This window comes from Crocodylus porosus, unplaced genomic scaffold (assembly GCF_001723895.1).
Source record: "Crocodylus porosus isolate Cpor-Errol unplaced genomic scaffold, CroPor_comp1, whole genome shotgun sequence".
Classification (NCBI taxonomy): domain Eukaryota; kingdom Metazoa; phylum Chordata; order Crocodylia; family Crocodylidae; genus Crocodylus; species Crocodylus porosus.
The window spans coordinates 149,788,331-149,812,100 of record NW_017728906.1 but is presented as its reverse complement, the minus strand read 5'-3'; the positions used below and the strand labels follow the sequence as shown (position 1 = coordinate 149,812,100).

The 23,770-nt window shown below is 42.8% G+C and overlaps 1 protein-coding gene across 1 annotated transcript in view; it reads right to left on the bottom strand.

Moving 5' to 3' along the window:
- Positions 1 to 1,258: 1,258 nt before the first annotated feature.
- Positions 1,259 to 23,770, bottom strand: part of SLC25A30 (solute carrier family 25 member 30) — a 22,740-nt gene continuing 228 nt past the window's right edge. Inside the window, exons 2-10 of the mRNA XM_019529899.1 lie at positions 19,046 to 19,123; positions 13,629 to 13,776; positions 13,164 to 13,258; positions 12,769 to 12,854; positions 11,402 to 11,497; positions 6,959 to 7,083; positions 6,322 to 6,460; positions 5,286 to 5,366; positions 1,259 to 4,366 (exon numbers count right to left, since the gene is read on the bottom strand). Coding sequence (XP_019385444.1) covers positions 4,325 to 4,366; positions 5,286 to 5,366; positions 6,322 to 6,460; positions 6,959 to 7,083; positions 11,402 to 11,497; positions 12,769 to 12,854; positions 13,164 to 13,258; positions 13,629 to 13,776; positions 19,046 to 19,109 — 876 coding nt within the window. The 5' untranslated portion in view covers positions 19,110 to 19,123 and the 3' untranslated portion in view covers positions 1,259 to 4,324. The remainder of the gene's footprint in view (positions 4,367 to 5,285; positions 5,367 to 6,321; positions 6,461 to 6,958; positions 7,084 to 11,401; positions 11,498 to 12,768; positions 12,855 to 13,163; positions 13,259 to 13,628; positions 13,777 to 19,045; positions 19,124 to 23,770) is intronic.

The following is a 23,770-nucleotide window of genomic DNA, read 5'->3' as shown; positions in this document are numbered from 1 at the left end:
GGGTGTGGGGTGTGCATGGGGGTGGTACCGACAGTCCCTGCCACCAGCAGCACCAGGCTGTGAGGCCTCAGGGTATTCAGGGCCTGCGGCAAGCTAAACCCCTACCAGTGCTCCTGCCCCTGGCACCAGCACAGGTCCTGTACTCCTGCCCGCCCAAATCACCACCACTTTCCCCACCCCCATCTAGCACCACTGCCTTTTTCCTGCTGCTTCCCTACTTTCCTCTCCACATCTCCCCAGCCAGCTGGCTCCAGCACCACACTGCACGGTCGGGTCCACAGAACGCAGCAAGAGCTGGCTCAGCCCGGCCAGCACCACACACACCCAGCTGTGAATTGCAGGGGCCAACGTGGGCCGGCTCCTGCTGCACCCTGAGGCCCGGGGATGCAGCCAGGAACTACATGGTGCCAAAGTGGCCAGCTGCTAGGGACCTGGGGAAAAGTGGCAGCAAGGGTTAGGAAAGCAGGGAAATGGTGATTGCAGCAGCTGAAGGCAGGGGGTGGAGAGAAGAGTGGCAGTGGGCAAGAGTGTAGCAACAGCTGGACAGGAAAATAGGGCCCATGCTCGTGCCTCAGGACCAGGGCTGGCAGGGGCCCAGGAGCGTAGGGTGTGGGCTAGCAAGGGCTCTATGGAGCTGGGCCACGGTGTACCAGCAGGGAAACGGGCAGAGGCAGCTCCCACCCAACTGTTACTGAGCTCCTGCCCACTGCTGCCGCTACAACCACCATTTTCTTGTTTTCCCATCCACTGCCGCTTCTCCCTGCCCCGATAGCCGCTCTGGCACCATGTGGTTCCCAGCTGCATTGCCAGGACCACAGGACACAGCAGGAGCCAGCCCAGCCCCAAGAACTAAGGTGATCGCCAATGGTCCTCCCTTCCCCTCCCCCCCAGCATTCTTAGTTGAGTTGCATGAAAGTGGAGAACAGCCCCAGAGTCACCAGGCCAGAAGCCTGTTAGGTAGAGGTTTCCAGTTGGGGGCTGAGAGGGGTGGGGGTGGGGGTGGGTAGGACTTGCTTCTGCAGCTACTGGGTCCCGCTACATCTGGCACCTTGTTATCTTTGACAGGCAGCCAGGGTCAGATGATACTTAAATTTTCTAAATCTTTTAGGGGCCTTGCAGGCCAGACAGAATGGCCTGGCGAGCCAGATCCAACCCATAGGCCATATTGTGCCTGGCCCTGGTCTAGATGGTTTTTAAGCAGTAATTTCTGCTGCGACAGGAAACCAAGTAAAATGACCCATTTAAGACAGAGGCATCATTTTTCCACAAGCATTTTACTGTACTGCAACAAATACAATTTTCCCATTCAAATAAGACCTATCAACAAAAATAACTGAAAGAATAAAACCTTAAAAAGGCACTTTTTCCTCTCACATTCCATGTCAATAAATAACCTCACTAGCGCAAGAAACTACTATCGCTGAAAAGCGGGCTCAATAATACATGTTCAGTATTCTACATAACATGACAACATGAACCTGAAATGATGCAATGCTGATCTTCCTACAATAATCTTTTTGCACAAAACATGACAACTGATTTGGTTATTTACTTAAACATTTGCACATACCCTTCAGAAGGATGAGCTGCCGTATTAAGTGCATATATGCCTCTTGACAGCTGAGTGCATACCGTTTGAAGTCAGTGCACTTGCATATACACCATCCACAAATGTAACTTCAGCACAAAGAACTAGGGTAGCTTGATCATCCTGTACATCAGACATGATCATTTGATTTTTTTTTCCACGCATTCCAGAAAAAGTCAAGTAGACCATTCCTGCAAGAAGCTCAGGTTCTACATTTTGCTGACATCCCGTTAGTGCTAAAAACGTGTAGGCTAAGAACAATTACAGCAGTGATAAACATTTAACTTTGCTTTAAAAGTTAAGTATGGAATTCTATACTTTTAAAAGAGACATTTCTGTTAATATAAGCTGTTTAAGAACAGCTGACGTTGCTTGCAAATATATATATTTTAATGCCCTCACATAATTCAAGTCTGAAGTCAATTGTTCCAATACACAACACAGATTCTCACTGTGAAAAACTGTAAACACTCTCTTCTTTAAAGCATGATAGAACTGTGGTCCCAACACCTTTGCTGAATGTGAAATCATGGTATAGAAAAGGTTTAGAACCACTAATTATGGTATTCTTCCTTACCATGAGGGCCTTCTTAATATTTAAAATTAATATCTATATTTCAATATTTCCACAGGAATCTCCTGCGATCAGATATCAATTCTGGGTTATTAGCACTGGGAGGTCCAACATTTTCTTAGCATCCAACACATTCATAGAGATCCATTTTCGGACCTGGAAACGGGTTATCTTTAGCCAGATCTCCTACAACAGATTCTTTACTCTTAATTTACTGAATTAGCCCATATTTCCATATTGAAAAGGTACACCATTTTGGCTTAGCTAAATGAATTATAGCACCCAGTTTATAGCAACAGCGTTTTCTGCTTACTAAATGTATACCTAAAGCAACCAGCAACTATCCCTTGGTTTCATTCGTAATACAGAATTTGCAAGTAATTATCCTTCCTCCATTTAGGGATAATTTCGTTTACTCATCCAATCTAAAGACAGCATGCATAGGGTTAACAACACTTTAAATACATACATGCATACAAATTGTTTTTTTTTCATTTGGTACAAAAATATTTTAGAAAGACGTGTATGTGTATGAATAGCAGTAAAGAAAAACTATTAGTGCACATGAGCAGAACTTGCACCATAATTTTACCTTAAATATTCAAAAATACTTTCATAAACAACATCTTCTTAACTCTGGATGTTCTCAGAAAGAAAGTGCCTTGTGCATTTTAAAAAAATACCTACTTTGTGCTTTCAGACTTAGCCACTTTAACAATGAACTAATAAGAGTGAAATCCACAATCAAACAATTGCTTTAAGTGGAATGTATGATTAAGCACCTATTGTGATGACTGGTTCAAGATGAGATATCCATACACTATGAGTAACTGCACATAAATGATCCAACACTACCATCTTCTGGAGGCACAGAAGAGGCATTTCTCACTCTTGCACTTCACTTGACTAAACACACTAAAGAGTCTCTTCAGGAATCTGAACACTGATTGTGTTTAGTTTGAGAGCACTGGTTGCCTATTCAAAGGCAATGGTAAACACCCTACCTAGAAATTAACTCCCACTGTCCTGAATGTTATGTTTGTGTAACAATAACTTTGACCTATTTTGCTGAATGAAAGCCGTGAAGAGCAGAATTTTCCTGTAATTCTTGTTTAGGAAGGTGGCATTTGCATTAAGTTGTCTTTTGAGTCTATGTTCTCCATACACTGGCACCTGCGTTTCCTCACTTGTCCAACTGTGGCATGCATCTTTCCAGTGACACATGAAGCCATGACTGCTTGAAGCAATCACTCCTTCCTAACAGTGGAACAAGGGTGAAAAAAAATGAATTCCCTCAGCAAAGCAAGCAGAAGGGGAACTAAAGACTGACTTCTTCGATTAAGATTTACAGAATAATTTCTACAAAAATCCCCCATTATAGGCTAACGACGCATCTTAAAAAAGCCAGAATTTCCTTAAACCACACAGAATTGTGACAAATCTTAGGAACAAGGTTTTGGGTTTTTTTAATTAAACCTTGTTACTCCCAAAATTAGGCAGAAGATTTTCAACCCAGAAGCACAGTTACCTTTTGACAAAGTATTTTGCAACATCTGAATTCCCTAACAAGTATATTTTGAAAGTATACTTGGTTTGTGTCAGTTTACAGAGAATACAACTCACTATAGCCTGAATTACTAGGAAAAAAGTCCTTTCACCATGAAACATCTGAACTAAGAAGCATGCAAAATTTCAAAAGAAGTTGCAATCAGCCATTTATGACCATATTACTACCTCCAGTTCAGGAAGACGACCAAAGAGCTTGGTTCTTCCAAAACCTATACCTACCTCTGAAGAAGCATTGTTGTAGCTAGTTTCCTATTGTCCAGAAGTGCAATGTAAACAGCCAGAAAAGCTTTTACATGTATGAGTTGTGTCATGCATTTTATGTCCTAGAGCACTTACATCTCTTCTAGAGGAATTCTATCAAGTTTAGTTTCAAGAGCTTGTGTTTGGGTTCTAGCATATTAGTGAAGTAACATTACGGTATCCACCATTTTCTGAGAACTTTTTGGACAGTCCAACATTATGATCCACTTTCTTTTTCTCCGTCAACACGTTAGATGCCTGATGCAAGCAAACACTAAAGAACATTTTTTAAATTGCCCTAAGTTCAAATGCTAAAGAAGCACAGTTTGAGGCAACAGACAATCTAGCATCCATCAGAAATCCAGTTTCTTCAGCTGTTCATATGTCACAAAGAACTGGAGCAACTAGTCAAGGAAGATGAATAGTTAGCATTTTCTGTTAAAAACATTTGTTATGAATAATGTCTTTTGCATTAATTTAATTAATTTTAAATATATAAAGCAGTGATCTGCAATTCTGCCCTCAAATATTGTACATAGTAGTGAACTGCCACTCCCTCTAGCAGCTGCTACAATGTCCTCTGGCATCCAGGGCACAGAACAAGGAAAGTTTGCTTCAGAGCATGCTGGCTTCACCCCTAAGCTCTTCTCTTCACATGATCAAACACTTCTCCAATTTTGACTCAAGTATTTTGGATATTCAACTAATGAAAAGCTAGAAGCCACTCTGGAAGAGATACTCTTGGACCCTTGTGCCTCCTAACCTTTCACTGGAAGCAACTATATTGCTATATAAATGTTGTTTGTAAAAAGAAAGGGGAAAAATAGAACTGCCTCTTCATAAAGAATTGATTAGTCAACTATTAGAGCAGAAGGAAAAGCAGATGGCTAATGGTATACTGTGTAAGTTGTACAGCAGAGTAGAAAGAGATGCGTGAAAAGATTTTATGACCATCTGTAGTTTCAACTGCCACAGTTATATTGCATAATTTCCAAAACTGCTAATTGACCTGGTCACTTGTATATAAACTAAATCCCAATCCAATAAAATGTACAAATAGGAAAGTGAAGATTAAAGAGAATGAAAGTGCTTAAAACAGATGAGACAAATCATATTAAAAATTCACCTTGTGTTTAGAATCTTAGAGAACATGAATACATGCCAATATTACTTCTGTTAGAAAAATACAGTCAAACACACCAGAATGTTATATAAAGCACACTTCACTAGTCCACCATACCTCCTATGAAGGCCCACTACTCACCAAAAAAGATTTTAAAAAATATTTTTGAACATTGTTGAAAAAAAGGATACAATAATATTCCAAGGACCAAGTCTTAACCAATTTGGCCAGAATCCTTTATATAAAGCAAAAAAGCCTTCATTCTTCCATGTCTGGAAAATAAATTCTATATTAATGAGAATCTAGAATGTCAATACAAAGCCCTTCCACTGAATGTGATGTCTAAGAGTTAATCTTTTACATACTGAGTTCTGCCAGAGCGCTCCTCCAACAAGACTGGTCATGTTGCAGATTAGGACATCCAGTTTGGAAGACAGAGACAAAGTCCGCCTCCCATGAAAGGGTGCCCATCCAATCCAAACCAAAAGACATAGGATTTCACCCCTCAAAATCTACTAGGGAAAACTGATGTTTTTTAATCTTACTCCTCATAGCCAGCACTTTGCTGATACCAAAGAAATGGTTTTTGGTAATCAAAAAGTTTAAAGTTCCAGCTGTCAGACTAGACAGAGACCCCACTGTAACCCTGCCTGCTCTGTACTACATAAATAAATTGCCCTATACTTGCTTAGCAACATTTCTGAAAGTTCATATATTTTAAATTTTAATGCCCCGCAACTGAAAACAGCAAAGGTTAAATCAAGTAAAGCAACAGATAATATCAAAAACATGAAAAAATGAAAAAGCTAGCCAAAAAGGAAAAAAAAAATCTTGACTATTCAAAAACTCCACCCATCCTCTTGTTTTTGAAATTTGAAAAAAAGTTAAGCCGCTTTTACAGTAAGAGTTTAATTTCTACCTGGACTCCAAGAGACCGGATAATATGGACACCAACTCCAGTCTTTTTCATGTCAGGCATTTTTAAGTACATCTCCATGCTCATTGTCAAGAAGACTGTACATACTGTTCTCAACTAAAAAATGGCCCCTCACTTTTGGCCCATTATTTCTCCAGCTTGGCTATCCCCTGCACAAACAAAATCTTAAATACTTGTTTACATTAAAGGGAGATATTGGTATATTCTTACAATGGGGAAAGATGCAAGTTTTCCCATGCAGTGCTGGGAACCCAGTTAGCATAACTGTTTACTATGCAAATGATACGTACTTGTAACAAGCAATCCAAAGTGCCCTTGTAGCCTGATTGTGTCCCATTTTGCAGGCTTCTCTGATTCATCATGCGTGTTCTCACAACATCAATTGGATTTGATGCAAGGGCTCCAGCTAACCCACAGGTGAAGCTTGATCTAATGAAAGCCAATTTCATATACAATTTTATTACAAACCCCCCCAAAGTTTTTACAGTATATAAACACGCCCAATGGAACAAAAATGTTTATAACTTTCTAGCTAGAAATTGTGTCTGTGTTCCTATTAATAAACTATTATTTTTCCACATCCTAGTGTAAAGTAAGTGGGGGGGGGCAAAAGAAACAAAACAAACACGTAACACAGGTTAAGACCAGGTATGCATATAGGTTAAAGACTGGATGGTGGTACACATTTAAATGGGTTATTTTTAAGTTAGCAGATACATTTTATTTTGAGCCTTCCAAACAACCCCAATTTCAAACCAATATCTGCAAAAACAAAAGACATATGAGCTGTTAAACATCAAGGGATAAATCCACAGCAATGCATGGGGATTTATCCATTCACCTACCATTAACATCAGCTTTAAATCATATGTAATTTACTCTCTGTGAAATACTTTGAAACATCTATCCTTCTACCTGCAAACTTACAGGAAGTGAGTATACACAGTATCTCCCATGAATCCAGACATGATTATATGCTTCTTGGCAAGATCGTAGACCGGCAGCTCCACTCCAACAACAATAGCAGCTCTCTGAGCCGTTAGAGACACCCCCTGGCAAAACAAGAATTGTTCTTTGTTTAAATATTTTTAATACATCATTTGTGCCTGATCCAAAACAACTCAGACATCACATTTGAGATGCGGAGCACCTGATTCCCCCAAACTAGTCATTTCTTGACTCAAGCAAGTGAGTTATCTTTAAATAATTATTTAAAGATAGGCAGCACAGGGTTTCAATGTGTGGGGAAAAGCAGTGCTTATGAAAGATTCCAGATGACAGTCCAGAGACTGAAGTTAATTCAGAAAAGCAGGGATTTCTGATAATCTTTTATTTGTCCAATTGTATAGTTTGGAGAAGTGCTAGACAAGGTTTCAGGTACAAAGTGCCCTTCCTCAGATTCGAGGAGCAGGTACAGCCTAAGCTAAATACCAGGTAAAGCAGTAACTTGTGTAAAGAAAGTAATCACTTAAGTGGACTGAAGGAGGGAGAAGTTATCTCAAGTAGCTTCAAAATATTCTGAAGTTACTTCTGATAATTTCTACTGGCTTTTTGTTTACAGCCCTCCTCCACTCTTAAGTGACGGTTTTCATTTATATATGGAGCTAAATACAAGTCACTAGTTTATCTAGCATTTAACTTAGGCAGTAGCTGCTTAGGCTGTAGCTTTCCTAAACCATCACGGCTATGATGCATTGATTCACAAAGCAGGTTCAGCACAAAATAGCAATACAAATTTCTCCACATGGCCTCAATCAAGATCTTTCAACCTTGACCTAAAGCTGGTGTTCTCAAACTGACATTTCAAAGCATGGTGGTCTGTTGATAGCTTGCTGGCCATATGGTGCTGACTCATCTTACTATCAACTGTAAGAAACTGAAGAGATGAGAAAAACTAAATGAAAAACAAAGATATTTTTTCAGAGATAAACATCAACGGAGAAATACTCATGTATTTTCAACTGAGTTGAAGATCATTACTTTTCCATGCATCCAATTTCTGTACAGGAACATTCTCTGATCTCAAATGGCATGGGAGGTGATGCACACTGTGAAGATGTCAAAACCCCTCATCTAGAAGGTTCACAAATAGGGGAGGAAAGGTACCCCCTCTCCTCCCGTTTCACACATTCTTCAGTGTCAAGTATGGTTAATTGTTATAAAAAAAAAAAAAAGTGTAAAGCACAAGAATGTTGAAGATGTACAGAGCATGAATTGTTTTACAAGGGACTTCCAAATTACTAATACATAATTCCCCGCACACTATGGAAGGTATAATTCCAATTTAAGAAAAAGGAGGAACAGGCCTGTCCACCCTGCACCCACCAATGGGGGCTCCACACGGAGCAGGTGGATGGGGTCATGAAGACGGGTATGGGTCCCCATGGTTAGAGCACGCCGGCAGATGTGATGGGGCCGCAGGCAGGCAGCAAGCAGCATCTGGAAGCGCGACAGGTTGACAGGGCGAGGATTGCAGAGCAGTTCCCTGCCCACGGTACTGTGACAGTTGTACAAGGACAGATTGCGGCTGTGCCCCAGCCCCACGCTGTTACCACCCTGCAATCCCAGATCCTGGATGCTGTTCCTCACCTGGCCACAGCCCCACCCCATCTGCATAGCCAAGAGCACCCTGCCCATGAGGGTCCCAGCCAAAATTCCCTCTAAGGTGCACACAACTAAAATTGTGGCCACATACGAGGAAAGGCTGAATCGGAAGCCTGGTGAGCGGAGCAGTGTCCTGGAGCCGCCAGAGCCGCACTGGAGCAGGCACCGGCTCCTCCCCGAGGTGAGGCAAGGCAAGGCAGGAATGGAGCGGGGGTCTGGCACCAGCTCCACCAGCCCAGGAGAAGCGGACCACTCCCCAGCCCTGATGCGGGGGAGTGGAGCACTTCTCCAGAGCTGGGGAGCCCGTGCCAGGCTCCGACTCCAGCCCCTGACCCCCACCCCTGGGTCCCAGCCCCAGCCTCCTTCAGGAAGTGTCCCATGCCAGACCAAGGCAGCATGCTAACTGACCGCTGCTTCTTAGAGGGAACATTGGTCCCAGCTGATATCTATGGAGACCCTGCCCGCCCACCCACCCACTCTGTCTGGCACCCCCAGTCAGTCCGGGATAGATGGGCCAGGTCCAGTGGCAGCAAACATTAGCAGTGGCAGCCAGAAACACCTGCTGCTGCGGGGGCTGCTGGGAAGTAGAGTCCAGCCACTGCGCCACCCCAGCCCTGCCAAGCACCCAGAAGCAGTGGGACTAGCCACACATACTCTGGCCCAGGCTACACACCATGGCTGGGCCAGGCAGAGCCACCACAAGCTGGACCAGGACCCACCACAAGCTGGACAGAATCCCTTGGCACACCAAATCTGACCCACAGGCCATATTTTGCCTACCCCTGTCTTAGACCCATGCCTCATTAACTGGATCAGAAGAAACTAACCACTGAGCAAGCTTCACCACCTTCCTAGATTCATTTTGAACCAGAAAACTATAAAGCCTAAACAGCACAATAGCCAATTACTAACCCCCAAAGCTATCTAAGTCCATGCTTCCATAAACATTTGTCTAATGGTCAACACAAGATCAATTCAACAACAACAGCTCTGGTCTGAAACAGACCTACCCTATATTAAAGGTCCCTTTCAGTTTTACATTTGGCAAATAAGGATACATGCACATACCTTAAATAGGAAGCGTCTTAATTAAATTAACCTCAGTCTGCAACATTACAGAGTTCATGGAAGGGTTATATTCCCCATGACTTCTTTTAAGATAATTAACAATTTTCACATGGAGAGGAGTTGCATTTTTTGTCAACGACTAAAAATAAACTGGGCTATAAATCAAGGTAATGTAAGAACAAGCATCTAAGACAGAAGACTCCCATGCACCAGTACAGGCCTGAGACCAACTGACTAAGCAGCAGCTCTGCAGAAGAGGACCTGAGGGTTAGTGGTCAATCAGCTGGATGAGCCAACAGCATGCCTGTATTGCCAAGAAGGCTAACAGCATACTAGGCTTCATTGGTAGGAGCATTGCCAGAAGATAGAGGGAAATAATTCTTCCCCTCTATTCTGCACTGGCGAGGCCACATCTGGAGTACTATGTCCAGTTTTGGACCCCCTTCCTTTATAGAAAGGATGTGGACACACTGGAGAGAGTCCAGAGGAGGGCAACAAAAGTGGTGAGGGGGCTGGGGGACATGACTTACAAGGAGAGGCTGAGGAAACTTGGCTTATTTAGTCTGGAGAAGAGAAGACTGAGGGGGGATTTGATAGCAGTCTTCAACTAACTGAAGGGGGGTTCCAAAGAGGATGGAGCTAGACTGTTCGCAGTGGTGGCAGATGACAGAACAAGGAGCAATGGTCTCAAGTTGCAGCTAGGGAAGTTTCGGTTACGTAGTAGGAAAACTCACTCACTAGGATTGTGGTAAAGAACTAAGACAGAGGTAGTGAGGTGGCAGAATCTCCATCCTTGGAAGTTTAAGGCCTGGCTCAACAGAGCCCTGGCCAGAATGATCTAGTTAGGGATGGTCCTGCTTTGAGCAGGGGGTTGGACTAAATGACCTCCTGAGGTCCCTTCCAATTTTCTATTATTCTAAGATCAAGAAAATGAGCAAGCTCTAAAGAAAGACAAGTTAAGAGACTGGTTCCGTCTCTGCCTTCTCCTGTTATCCAAGGAAAGCAATTGAAACCTCAGCAGAAGGGTGCGTTTACACAAACATTAACTGCACAGTTGACTAATTAGCAGTGCAGTAAATATCTCAGCATCTGCATAAGCATCCCCACAGGCTGGAGTAAACTAATTTACTCCACAGCAGGATAATACTTGTAAATACAAGCTCTGTCCTGCTGCAAAGTAAAAAACTCCACAGTAGCATGTGCAGATGCTGGAAGGGCTGGCTGGGGCATGAGGGTACTTCAGTGCATGGGCTACCTGCTGACTAGCCCCGCAATGAAGCTCCCTCATGCCCCAGCTAGTCCCTCTGCAGCATGCTAAACTGGGGAAAACTGCTCTAGGCTGGCAGGCTGTCCCCCAAAACCCCCTGCCAGCTAAGGCTACTCCGCCTGAGCTCCACGTGCAGCTGAACAAACTGTGGAGCTTATTGCTCTGCAGTTAATTCAGGAACCGTAACTGCATGTGTAGACAAACCCAAAGTCTCCCTTTCTTATCTTCTTGGAGTGTTATCTCCATATCAGATGCTATGCTCATTAGTACTTCAAAATCTTTGAATGGACTGTATTTGCAAAATTAGCTACACCATTGTCCAATATTTTAACTGGAGAGATTGTATTTGCACTCCTTCAAAGTGCACATACTTGCAAGTAATTCAAGAACTAACAGCACAAAAGATTTAGTGTAATACTTTATGAACTTGCCTTCCATAGTCCTCTAGTGCCTTCTTTTCGGTAGATGCGTATAAAGTTGCCCAACATTCCTCCTTGAATCACACTGCCTTGGGCCTGCATTCTAATCTAAGGATTATTTGCAAACCAAAAAACAAGAACTTATTAGTTTTCAACTACTAAAGTACAAACCATGTAATAATTAAACTGAAATGTTGTAATAATAAAAAATTAACCAATTTTCAAAATATGACATGTTCCTATTAATGAAACTAACAAACTAGCTACATCATGACTATATCAGATGCCTGCAGATATGTATCAGCTATCTTTCAAGTTTAATGGCTATATATGGAACACCATATTTAGACTTGTACGCAGTGTAGCTCTTAGTAACTAGGAGTGATTGCTATTTTTATACTGGTACATTAAAACATGCATCAGTCTGACAGAAGGTTCTGCATGATGTCCTTTCTTAGTGGAACATCTCAAAGTGGAAGGTCAATGTGATCAGGTTTTCATCCGAGATGACTTATGTCCTGTGACCTTGTGGATTTCTGAGAATGGAGAAGATTTCTGAAGAATAAACTTGATTTGTGTTGTTTAGAAACAGCCAAATGGAGTATTTACACCTGATTTTAGAAGATAATCAAGTAAGCATACTTATCAGATGGGGATGAAGGCTTATTTTGTTGTCAGTTTGTAGTTCTTTATGAAATGCAAAGTTGTAAGCAATTTGCTTCATTTAATAGTATTTGGGGGAAAGTAGGAAGTACTTGTACTTCCTTAAATTACAAGCATGTAGAAAGTATATTTTTCTGACTTAATATTTTCAAATATTGCAAAATGACGAAGCAGCGAAGTGATCTCAAGCTACAATCTTAAGTTAAACAGGGTCAAGCTTTTTTAATACCTGGAAGGGCACCACCAAGAATAATTAAAAAAACCCCATGGATGCTACAGAAGTGCACTGATGATTTCACTAGGTGATACACTCTGCTCAAGTCATTAATAAATATACTGGAACACTGTTTCAAGGGGACAACTGACTGCCAAACCTTCCCCAAAAGCATGAGATCCTGACCTACAGATTTTTAACCTGTACTGAACCTTTTGTAATGGTTCATAGGATCCTTCCCAATCTAGACATGCCTGCATTTTCCATGGGCCTTGTATACATTTAGAATCCTTTTTAGCAGCATTCATTTCAAAGTGAATGCTTTTAGCTGGCCAACAGCCTTAGACAAAAATGCTTGGAGTTGCTGAACTTCCCATGGGAAACTCCTTAAATTTCTAGATGAGTAACATGCAAAACAACAACAAGAAGAACATCTACAGAATATAGCAAAGGACAAAACAACTTATGCTAAGAATCTATACATGATATAAAATATGCTTACCTTCAAAACATCTGTAGGATTGGCAATAGATGATGAGATCACCCCCGAAAGAACACCACATACAACATTTATCAGCAGGGTTTCATCTGTTACAGAAAGGAGGAGGGTAGGGAGAAAAACAAACAGTTGCATGCTGTTATAATGTAAGAAGGCATCAAGTGCAAGACTTCAGTGAAAGAGGCAGCTGGCAATAAGTGTTTCAATTCTAGAGCAGATATTTTTATTTTCCCAGGGGGTTAAATTTGTAGAATTTTGGTTTGAGGAACAATTTTCAAAGAGAGGAAGAATTAGAGCCGATACAATAAAATACATCATATGGCTGAAATGGAAACATAAACAAGAACAGAGTGGTAAACAAGAACAGAGTGGTAACCAGAAGCTGAAAACCCACTTACCTTCTGGTCGCTCAACAAACATTCTTTTCAAGCTTTGGTAAGTTCCTATTTTTATGGTTCCATATGAAGCCTGGCGTAGCATTGCAGGGGCAATCCTGTAAAAACAACAATAGTGGTTATGCTGCCTCAAGTCTTATAAAATCAGGCAAAGTTTTAACCAAGAATGTATAGTGGGATAGACTGAATTCAAGATGTGCACAAGAAGCATATTTAAATAAACAAACTTCACCATTTTAGACCAAGTGGAAGGTTTTCAATGAAGGAAACATGGAAGCACAAGAATAAAGATTGGCTATATCTCTCATTAATAAGTCCTGAGAAAACTATGGCTAATTAAAATGACTTCTTTAATGAACACCAGTATTGATTTAATCCCAATACCACTGGTTAGTTATTAATTTGCATCTGTGAATTCCAGAAAGCATCTACTGCAAACTAATTATATGAAACATAGTCTATTTTTACCCAGAATACAATGCTTTCAATCCTTCTTCTCTGCATATCCTCACTAGTGCATGCACCATTCCTCGGTAACGAATTTCTTTGTATTTGGCATCAGTAGTTTGACCCTGGACCTGGAGGCGTGTTTTGGTCAGATCAATTGGAAAAGTACCTTAAAATGAGAAGAAATCTATTAGTTTAAATAAATACCCATCAAGCCAAAGCAGGCACATACAAGACTAAAACGTGACAGTGCGGACTACGTTTTATAAACCCAACAGGTAAAAAAACCCCAAAACCAAATGTGTAGACATCCAACCATGCATACCTATAGGAGATAAAACCCAGATGTACAGCAGAAAATAACTATATCATCAAAGAAGTTAGTGTTTCCATGTGTCCCTTCTGGCCCAGCTTCCTACAGTGCCCTTTCACACTGCTCTGTTCCCCTTCAAACCATATACTCATACAGCACAGATGCTTCCAGCCTCAAGCTCCTCACCCTGATCAATATGCAATGCCAACAGGTCCTTGTGACGTACATGATCAACAAACACATCACCTTCAGCTGCATAAATGCACACCTAGGCAAGCTGATTCACTAAAATATAAGTTAGGGGCTGACCCTCTTGGCAGCACAGAGGCAGAGGGGATCTTGGAGTCAGGATTGACTCCAGGATAAATATGAGTTGCCAATGCGATGAAGCAATAGGCAGAGCCAACCGCACCCTGTCATGCATCAACAGGGGCATCACTAACAGGTCCGGAGAGGTCTTACTCCCCCTCTATGCAACGCTGGTCAGGCCGCAACTGGAGTACTGTGTCCAGTTCTGGGTGCCGCATTTCAAGAAGGACGTGGAGAACCCGGAGAGGGTCCAGAGGAGGGCAAAAAAGCTCCTAAAAGGAGCTGCTTTCTCATCCCCTAGTCAAACAGAAGGCTGGAGTACTGACACCTATGCCCTGCTGAGCTTCAAGGGATTGCAGGAGTTCCCCTCAAGTAGTCCTTCCTGACCAGAGCAGAGGGGCTGGACCTGATGATCTCACGAGGTCCCTTCCAGCCCTAAACTTCTGTGAATCTGTGTGAATTTGTGAACCCCTTTTAAGCTGGTAAAGGGCCAGCTACCAGAAAATGCTGGAGCTGAGAAACAAAGCCAAAGCACTACCTCTATGCATAAAGGCCTGGAGGACAGGAACTCAAGTATCAGCTTCTGCAGCTCTTGCTCAAGCCCATATCCCTATGGAATCACTCCAGCGTCTCCTCTGCCACAACCATTCTTTCCTTGGCTGCTGCACAGTTCCTTCTGAACTGCTTCTGCACAATCCTCCCAGCCTCAGCAATACCCCCTGTACACAAGATCCATGAAAGTTCTGGTAGAAACCCATCCATGAATGCCATTCCTCTGTGCCTCTTGCCCTCTTCTCTCCAAGGAGGCTACCAACTCCCCCACTATCTGGTCCCTGGTCCTCTGCCTCTGACGCTTTCTGCTCAGTGAACACTGGGTGGCTGCCAACACTTGTAACTTTGAAGTTCCAGAAGCAATACAGTTGGCATATATGGAAGGTAGGAAACAAAACACAAGGCCACAGTTCCATCCTTAGCTTTGTAAAGACATCCCTAAATCACTAACTTCTGGAATGCCATTACTGGAGCCCCTTTCTAGACTGTGGCAATGGCAGGTATTTTGGCTCAATGGCTCCTGCTCCTTGTCACCTGAGGACAACAATGGTGGGTCACGTGCAAATGACAAGTGCTTTCCATTGTCTGGGATGTGTGCAACTTGCTGGGATGCAGCCACCATGCAGCACCTATAGTTTAATACTCATGAGTCATTTTTTCCATTTCCTAGACCATCCAGATATGGGAAGACATGGACACTGATCCATATTACACAGGGGAAGAAATAGTTTGCAAAAGCCTGGAGGTTCCTGCTAAATATACACTGCCGTTGACAGGTGCCTGCAGAGGCCCCAAAGCAGTAGCCGAGAGACAGCCACCTATTCTGTAGCAAAGGAAATGTCATCCACCTCAGAATGTGAAGTCCTGGCTGTAGTATTAGCTTCCGTCTACGTTTCACGTTTATTTCCTCAGGCAGATGAGCTACATGCTGGTCTCCGTAGTTATCAATGTCAGTCTTCAGCAATTGCCAGGCAAGCTGCTTGTGGTACCAGATTTAAAACTGGAATGAAGATGTGGAGCAGTGTTCTGCTGGGCTCTACTGAAATTAAGTGAGAGCTACTTAAAGGAGTCTTTTCAGTTTTTTCTGCCAAGGATGAAAGCATCAAGTGCAAGACTTCAGTGCAACAGTGGTGGGTCCCTATGCCTGCCATGTGGCACTTAGGTTGGGAACAGGAAAGGGGAAGGCCTCCTTTGACAACACAGACTGATGTGGCTGCCTGAAGAACCAAAATAATCCTCAACTCCTTCATCCCTGACTGAGACATCTGGGGTAATGGCACAGTGCCTTGCAGGGCAGGCCACTAGCTAGCTACGCATCATTTTAGCCCCAGCCATCTGCTACAATCTGACCACAGCCAAGATCACCAAGGCCCTCAGTAAACCAGGAACCAACTTGGGCTTCTGAGCACGAAACAGAACCTAGTTTCCCAGGAAACCTACAAACCCCTTAGTCTTCACTCTACCTATGCTGCTGAGGTAATCTCATCAGCAGGGATCCTGATTTTCTATTAAGAAAAAATCCCCAATTTTTGGATTTAAAAAAAGTAACCCAAAATCCACATTTTTCTGTGTTCGTGCTCATCAGGATCCAACCTAAAGTTCACCACAAAGCGTGATTCAATGCTGGCATCATCTGCTGAAGTCAAGCCAGGCTCCTCACATCAGTGACACAACTCAGTTGGTGCCCAAGCAGTGGCTGGCATCCCTTGCATCTTTATAGTGTAGCTTAAGGTCTTTAGTCTTTGCTCCACATTTCTGACCATTCCACTGAATTCCAGGGCCACCAGTCTCCCCAGGGAGGAAGAGACAGAGACACCCTATACCAGCGGTCCCTCTGATCGCAGAGCCTCTTTTGGTTGATCCTGGGCTGGATGCATACACATGTGGCTACACTCCAGCCCAGGAGATCAATCTATGGGGGAAGGAAGGGGCAGAGGTCAGATGGAAGCCTCCGTGGTGAGGGACAGACTGAGTGCGGCACACAGGAGATGGGGAAGGTGAGTGTAGCTCCAGCCAGGCTGGGTGATGGGAGGATTGGAACCAGGGGAGGGAAGGCGCGCACAGCGGCATGTGAGGAGGGGGATTCCTGCTGCTGAGCGCACTCTGGCAGAGGCCCTGGGGGCACATGACCCCACCCAATCTGTGCATGGGACGGAGGTGGCTGCCACTGCCTGCTGTGCCTCAAGCCCCACTGCAGCTGGCCATGTGTGGGCATGGCTCAGCCTGGGCAGGATGCACATGGTGTCCAGCTGCTTCCAGGCCAGCTGCAGCACGGCTCAGGGTGCAAAGCCCAGCCTGCGAGGGCAGCCGTCTCTGCCATGGACAGATGGGGCGACACATGGCCCAACACAGGGCAGCACAGGAGGCTGCAGCAGCAGTGAAGGAGGGAGTGGGGCCAGGGCAGGGTGCAGGATGGAGCTGTGAGTGGATTGTCCAGAGGGTGCTAGGGGAGGGGGAAGGGGGCATGCACCCCAGGAGGGCATGGGGGGATATGTGCCCCTGGATCTGCGTGGAGAGGAAGGCAGGCTGGGAGGCTGTGCCAGGCTCTTTCCAACAGGGGGTGGGGAACTGGGCAGTACTATGCTCAGGGCAGGTGGTGGCAGCACTGGGAGGCGGGGCTGGGGGGAGCTACAGTGAATTTTTGCGTGGCTGCAGCCCCCACACTTTGTCCCCGCTTCCAGCACTGCTGCCACCCAGCCTGAGCGCAACACAGCCTGGCACCCCTGCTGGGAAGAGCCCAGACCCAGCCTGCAGCAGCCCGCCCCACCCCACATGCAGCTCCAGGGGCACAAGTCCCCCATGCCCTTCCAGTGGTGCATGCTCCCCCTCCCCGCGCTCCCAGGATGAGACACTCATGCCTCCATCCCATGTCCTGCCCCAGCATGGCCTGCCCCTACTCCACGCCCTCCCTCAGTGCTGCTGGGGGGGAGGGAGGAGCAGATCGAGGCCCCTGCAGTGAGGGAGAGAGTGGGGCTAGGGCTGGGGCCTTGACCTGCCCTGGCCCACCCATGGCCCTTCCCTTTCCCCACAGACTTACCTGCTGGGGGGGAACATGCCCCCAACTGTTTTCTCCCTCCTCCTCTATCTGCCCCCCCACCCCCCGATATATGTGCTGGGGGAGAGGGGGACACAGTAGATCTTGGTTTGCTTTAAAATTCCAAACGTGATCTCCTACTTAGAAAGGTTGGAGACCACTGCCTTATATCAATATTTTCTACAAAGAAAGCAACCTCATAAGTCTCTTGCACCAAGAATAAAAGATGGTACATATCTGACACCGGTGGCTGCTAGTGCTTCAAAACTAAATTACACAGGCTTGAGCAATTTCAAAAGCAAGGGCCTGCATGACTGGATTCTAAATGGCTCCCCCTTAAAAACATTATAAATGCTCTATTTTCTGTGTGGCTAAATAGCCGTAGACTCAGTTACTAAATAGAGAATTAACTGCAGGGAAAAAAAATGTGCTCATCTCAGCACCTTTAGTGCAAGTGCCAAGTCACGTTTATTTCAAGGGAAAACTTATAATTTATGCTTTTACTGAATATTTCTAAAGTACGCAAAGACTGCTTCTTAAAATTTAAGAATCCTCAAAACTGGAGTGGAATAGTTTCACTCTCAGGTTCGGCTCCCTGTAATTTTTATCTGCTATTAGAGAGACTGTTACCACACTTTGTTAGCACTCTGTTAGATGACTATAAATAACGACACAAGAATGCTCTCATATCTGAAGTGGAAGCCATTTGCCAGTTGCTGGTTTTTTTTATATTTCTGCCACTGACAAAGAAAGCTTTGTTAAAAGCAGAAGAGCCAATGCAACAAACTTAGACAGAAAGCTGAAATTGCCCATCACCTGATATTGAAAGCCAGTATAATCAGTACTGTGTGATAACTCCATTCCAGATATCAGCATCAAAAAAAAGCCAGTACTCATTGGCTTCCTACTATACACTAGTCTACACATCAGTATGGAATAGTTTAAATTTCTCTGGTTCTTTCTTTCTTTAACAAAATAAAAAGGACAGCTCAACTTATTTGTCATATGAAAGAACGATACTTGATCAAAACTGGTTAGATGTGTTCATTTTTAGCTGATTAAAATATATAGCCCTTCAAGTTTAAGTTTCATACTGTAAGCAATTTAAACAGAGTCAGAATAGATACTGTGATGCTTCAATATTTTGCAGGCTACATAAATTTAAACATGTTGATAAGTAACCTTCTAAAGTGGCACCAGTCATATAAACAGTTTAGAATGGCTGCTTACCACATTCTGCAGTGATTGAAGCGAGACCTCCATAAACAAACGGCTTCCAGTTCAGCGCCGACATTCTTTCAATTCTTTCTGTAATAAAGAATAATGGCTTTTAACAAATCTTTTACAGATAACACTATAATTAACTTTTCATAAGAGTATGGTTTTAACCTGTATTCTTCATCTTACTCCTGTAGTAAAGAATAATACAACAGAACAAGAGACATAAAAGATATCAACAATAGTATAATTAACTGACATAGTAATGTGTTAAACATTAGGGAGTGTGGCATGCTTCCAGCTGAACACTTCCCACCTAGCTCACATGCACTAATCATTAAAAATGTACCTTCTGAAGATCATAAAGATAAATGTGATGTCTACCCAGTAACCAGAAACTCAAGTATAAATGTTATCATAGGGTTTCAATAAGGATATTCACCCAGTGTCAATGACTAATACCTTGATGGTGAAAAGCTAAAGTAATTATCTGTTAGGATAATTTCAGAAAGCAAATAATACAACATTGCCACAATGCAGTTAGATGGCACTATTAAAGTCAGAGGAATGACATAAAAATCTAAACTTGTATAATTCTAGCTGAGCAAAAGTCTGTGTTTTGGAATGCAGTGGAATTTTTAAATCGTAATCATTGCACCCTTTTTTTTGGGGGGGGGGGGTAACAAAACACCCCTTGTTTCTACTATACTTATACTCAGCAAGTATGAAGACATATTGCCTTTCAGTTTCTCTAAAGATATTTTTAGAGTGGCTATAAAAGTGGCTTTCAGTTTCTCTAAAGATATTTGTTTTACTGCTTTACTGTTTTACTGCTAATAGTAAATTAAATTTGTGTGCATCGTCTGTTTATAATACACCCAAGTATGCAAGGCACGTCAAAGAAAATTAGATTTAAAAAAGCCTTAATTTCAATGAACTTGTTTTCTTATCTTTTTTTTGTCAAGCAGTTCATGCCAATTGCAAGAAAGAAATTAAACACAGAGGTCATAAAAATCTAAAGTCACCCAAAGATAACCTTTAGAAAGAAAAGTGTAATATGGCAAGGCAATTCCTGTAATAGTTCATACCATCAACAGCAATGTCTACTAAAAGGGCTGATATCAGACTAGGCAAAGAAAACCCTGTAATGGAACCAGTTATAGAATTGCCCATCTATAATGAAATTCTTTTCCTAGCCCCAAGTAATTAGAAGCTGTTTTATGATCAAAAGACACATATGGTTACAGAAGAGAAACGTAAAAATATAAATGTGAATATACACATTCTCTACACAACTCTCAATCTTTGTCCTTTATCCTGCTAAATCCTTGGATTTGGCAATAATTTTGTGCCAAAATGTTCTGCAGAATAATTATATTTCACATCCAAGATACCTCCTTTGGCCAATGTTGCATTTAGTTAATGATGAAATAACTGAAACAATCTCATTGATCTTGTACTACAAAAAAGTTAGTAAGGCATTTTGCACTTCTCTAGCTGAAGAGGGAGCCAGAATACAAGAGTGCCAACATCTATGCAAAATCCTCTATCCAACAAGCAAACCGACAAATACATTTATCTTCTCACTGCTTCTGTCATTTTTAGAGGAAAAAAAAAAAAAAAAAAAAAATCAAACTGAGCTGACAGTACAAGACACTAGTTTTCAAAAGGACTAATCCAGTTGTTCTCAATGTTTTTAGACTTACAACTTCTGCAGAACCCTCCCCTAAGAGATGTAAACCATTCCTGTCAGAGCTGTTTCCCATCCAGTCCTGCAAGTGCCTCCTGAAGGAAAAAAAGGCATGTGGGACAGTTTCACCTGGCTTCAGTAGCACTGCCAGTGCCATGGGACCCTAGAAAGGGTCTTGTGGCACCCTAGTAGATAGCCACTGGTCCAATCACCCACATCATGCTGCCCAATGACATTTAATTGTATACTAGAATCATAGATTTCTAATTATTTGGAGAAACATTTCACCTATAAAAGTAACCTTACGTTTTTAACATTGACAATTTTTTAAAAAAGTTGAATTAGATTGCTTATATTTTGTTCATTCAACCTGAACAATTAAAACCAACTCCATTTTGCTTTCCAATTGTTATGCAATGGCAGGTGGCAACGATGCATTGCCAACGCTGCAGGAAAACAACAGAATTTTGGCTGTATCAAGTTGTTGATATTAGTTATACAAGATCCTTTTAGTGGACGTAAGAAGTGCATGTATACACATATACAGACATACATATATGTTATACTGTCAGGGCAAGGGCACTCTGACACTTCCCAGTAAGTTCACATGACTAAAATAATACTTTTCACATTAGTTCTTCCCTAAGACGTATATGCATGCACAAAAATTATAAGCTACAATACTGTTCTCCCTGGCTGCTGCTCATACCAAGTTATTCATGTTTTCCAAATCCTTCAAATTATTTCTTCCACCTCAAATCCAAGCTTTCTGTGTTCACTTTAAAGCTCTACACCTCTGCTCTCATTTCTTCCTACTCTTTGTCTTGCTCCCCACTTGAAGTCTATACCCCCATTCCTTTGTAGTCTCCCCCACTCAATTTTTTTCTATCCTGCCTCTTCCTGTTAGAATTCCCCCTCCCCATGACAACATACAAAACCCCCACCTTCCTTTAATTCAGAAAGCTAGTTATGTCAACCCATTTAGTGGTTATATAATAGCACTACTAGAACATAACTGCAGTGAGCAGCTCTAGAATAAGTCTACAATAAAGTATAATTGTATACCAAGTGTAACTAGTAGTAATGCAACCCCTTAAGCAAAGGGCTTAGTAAAATTTACAAGAGATTAGGCACAAGATTAAGATAAAGCAATGTAATTAGCACTAGCCAGAAAAAGTCTCCAGCATTATCTAACCTCATGATTTAGGTCACAAATTGATCACCTGTTACACAAGTATCAAACACACAGTCTAAGGGCCAGATGAGCCCTGCATGATTTGTAGTCAGCATCATGGCATATCCACAGTCTAAGTGAGAGAAGAACATGCAAAAAACAAAAACTTGCCTTGTGAGAGTTTCACTAGATTACAGTCAATTAGTGCAAGCCACAGGTGGCCACTCATTTTCAGTTACTCTACCAATTCTTAATTTGTCTAAACTAAACTGAAATATATGACTCTTAAAAGTAAGTGTTTTAACAGCAGTCTGAACCAATTTAAAATTCATATCCTAATAATTTGTACAATTTTCTTGTGTGAATAAGAGCACTTACAGAAAAGATGGAAACAGGAAAAGAGGATGTGGAAAAACTAAGACACCAAGCACAAATCAACATGGAACTAACTGTATAATAATATATTAAAAGTTGAGAGTGTATAATGAAGTCAAAATAGACTACTCTAACTTTCATCTGAGTCCAATTTGCACAAAATGAACTATTCCAACCAGGAGATCTTATACCACTTTCAGCTGTCTTGTGAAATACGAATTTTCATTCCCACCTAGGAGCAATTTTACAATCTTTGCATTCTGCTATGCCTGGGGAAGGATGAGTGTGGCCGAAAGCTTAAAAATAAAGACTTTTTTTCCTGCAAATATCTAGTTGGTCTAATAAAAGATATCACCCCTACCACAAGTTGCGAGCCCTTTTGCCTATAGACCAATATGGCTATAAACTGCACCCCTGAAATAATGAAGTCAATGCATAGGCCATATCCTGTTTTCTGTGCAATGCACTTATCGATGGTCTGTTTTCAGTGAATGGGAGTTTGACCCCAGCTATATACCATAATTAAAAAATGGAATTTGCTCCTCCTCGCAGAACGTCCTTGGTGTCTGTAACAAATTAGGACAAATAATTCCAACATATCTCAATATTTCTTTACAGAAGCCACTGAGGTTTACTACACTTGAAGCACGTGATGATAGGCCAAGTCTGAATGCAAGATACTCACTAGATAAGCATAACATTTAATGTCTGCACTATTTGCAGGAGACAACTGTCAATTAAAAAAAAAAAAAATCAGCTAATATGAAACTTTGAGGTCACCAAGAAAACTCCCAGAAAACCAGGCTTTTTCTACAGTTCCTGATTTCATTCTCTTTTGTTCTGCTTGGGTTTGGGGGGTGGGGGCTGTGTTTGGTTTTTTTTAATGCTAACTCATAGTTATCAAAGTTTGCTATTTTCAGGCTTCTTAAAAAAGTTCACCTGCAGACAGACACCAACGTAAGACAGATTCGGTCCAACAGCAGGAAGATTTTAAACCAGGGAGATGGGAAGGAGAATAAAGTCACTTCTTTCTCGAAGATCACCCTAGCCCCAACCCAGGGGACAAGGGTGGCTTTTAAATGAGGAAAAGAAGAAGAAAACACCAGCATTATTAAATACTGGAGACTGCGAATGGGAGAGCAACAGGGGGAAACCCCCGTTCGCTCTCCCTTTCAGGGCTCTCTAACGAAAGCTGGATAGAAACCGGCTGCCCTCAGCTTCAAGCACGAGCTCTGCAGCTGTCTGGCTCTCGCGATGTCTGGAGAGTCGCTCTCAATGGGGCGGCCCAGTCCGGCGGCGCGGCCTTCCTGCACGTGCTGCGCCACTGCCCGGCGACGCGTCACAAGCGTGACGTGAGGCCGGATCCCAACGCAACGCGCGTCCCCCCAGCCCCGCTCCTGCCCGAGGCCCGGTGCCGGGCCCTGCCGCCAGGCTGCGGCTGCAACACAGGCCGAAACGGGCCTTTCCTGCAGCGGCCGCGCGCGCTATTTCCAACCCC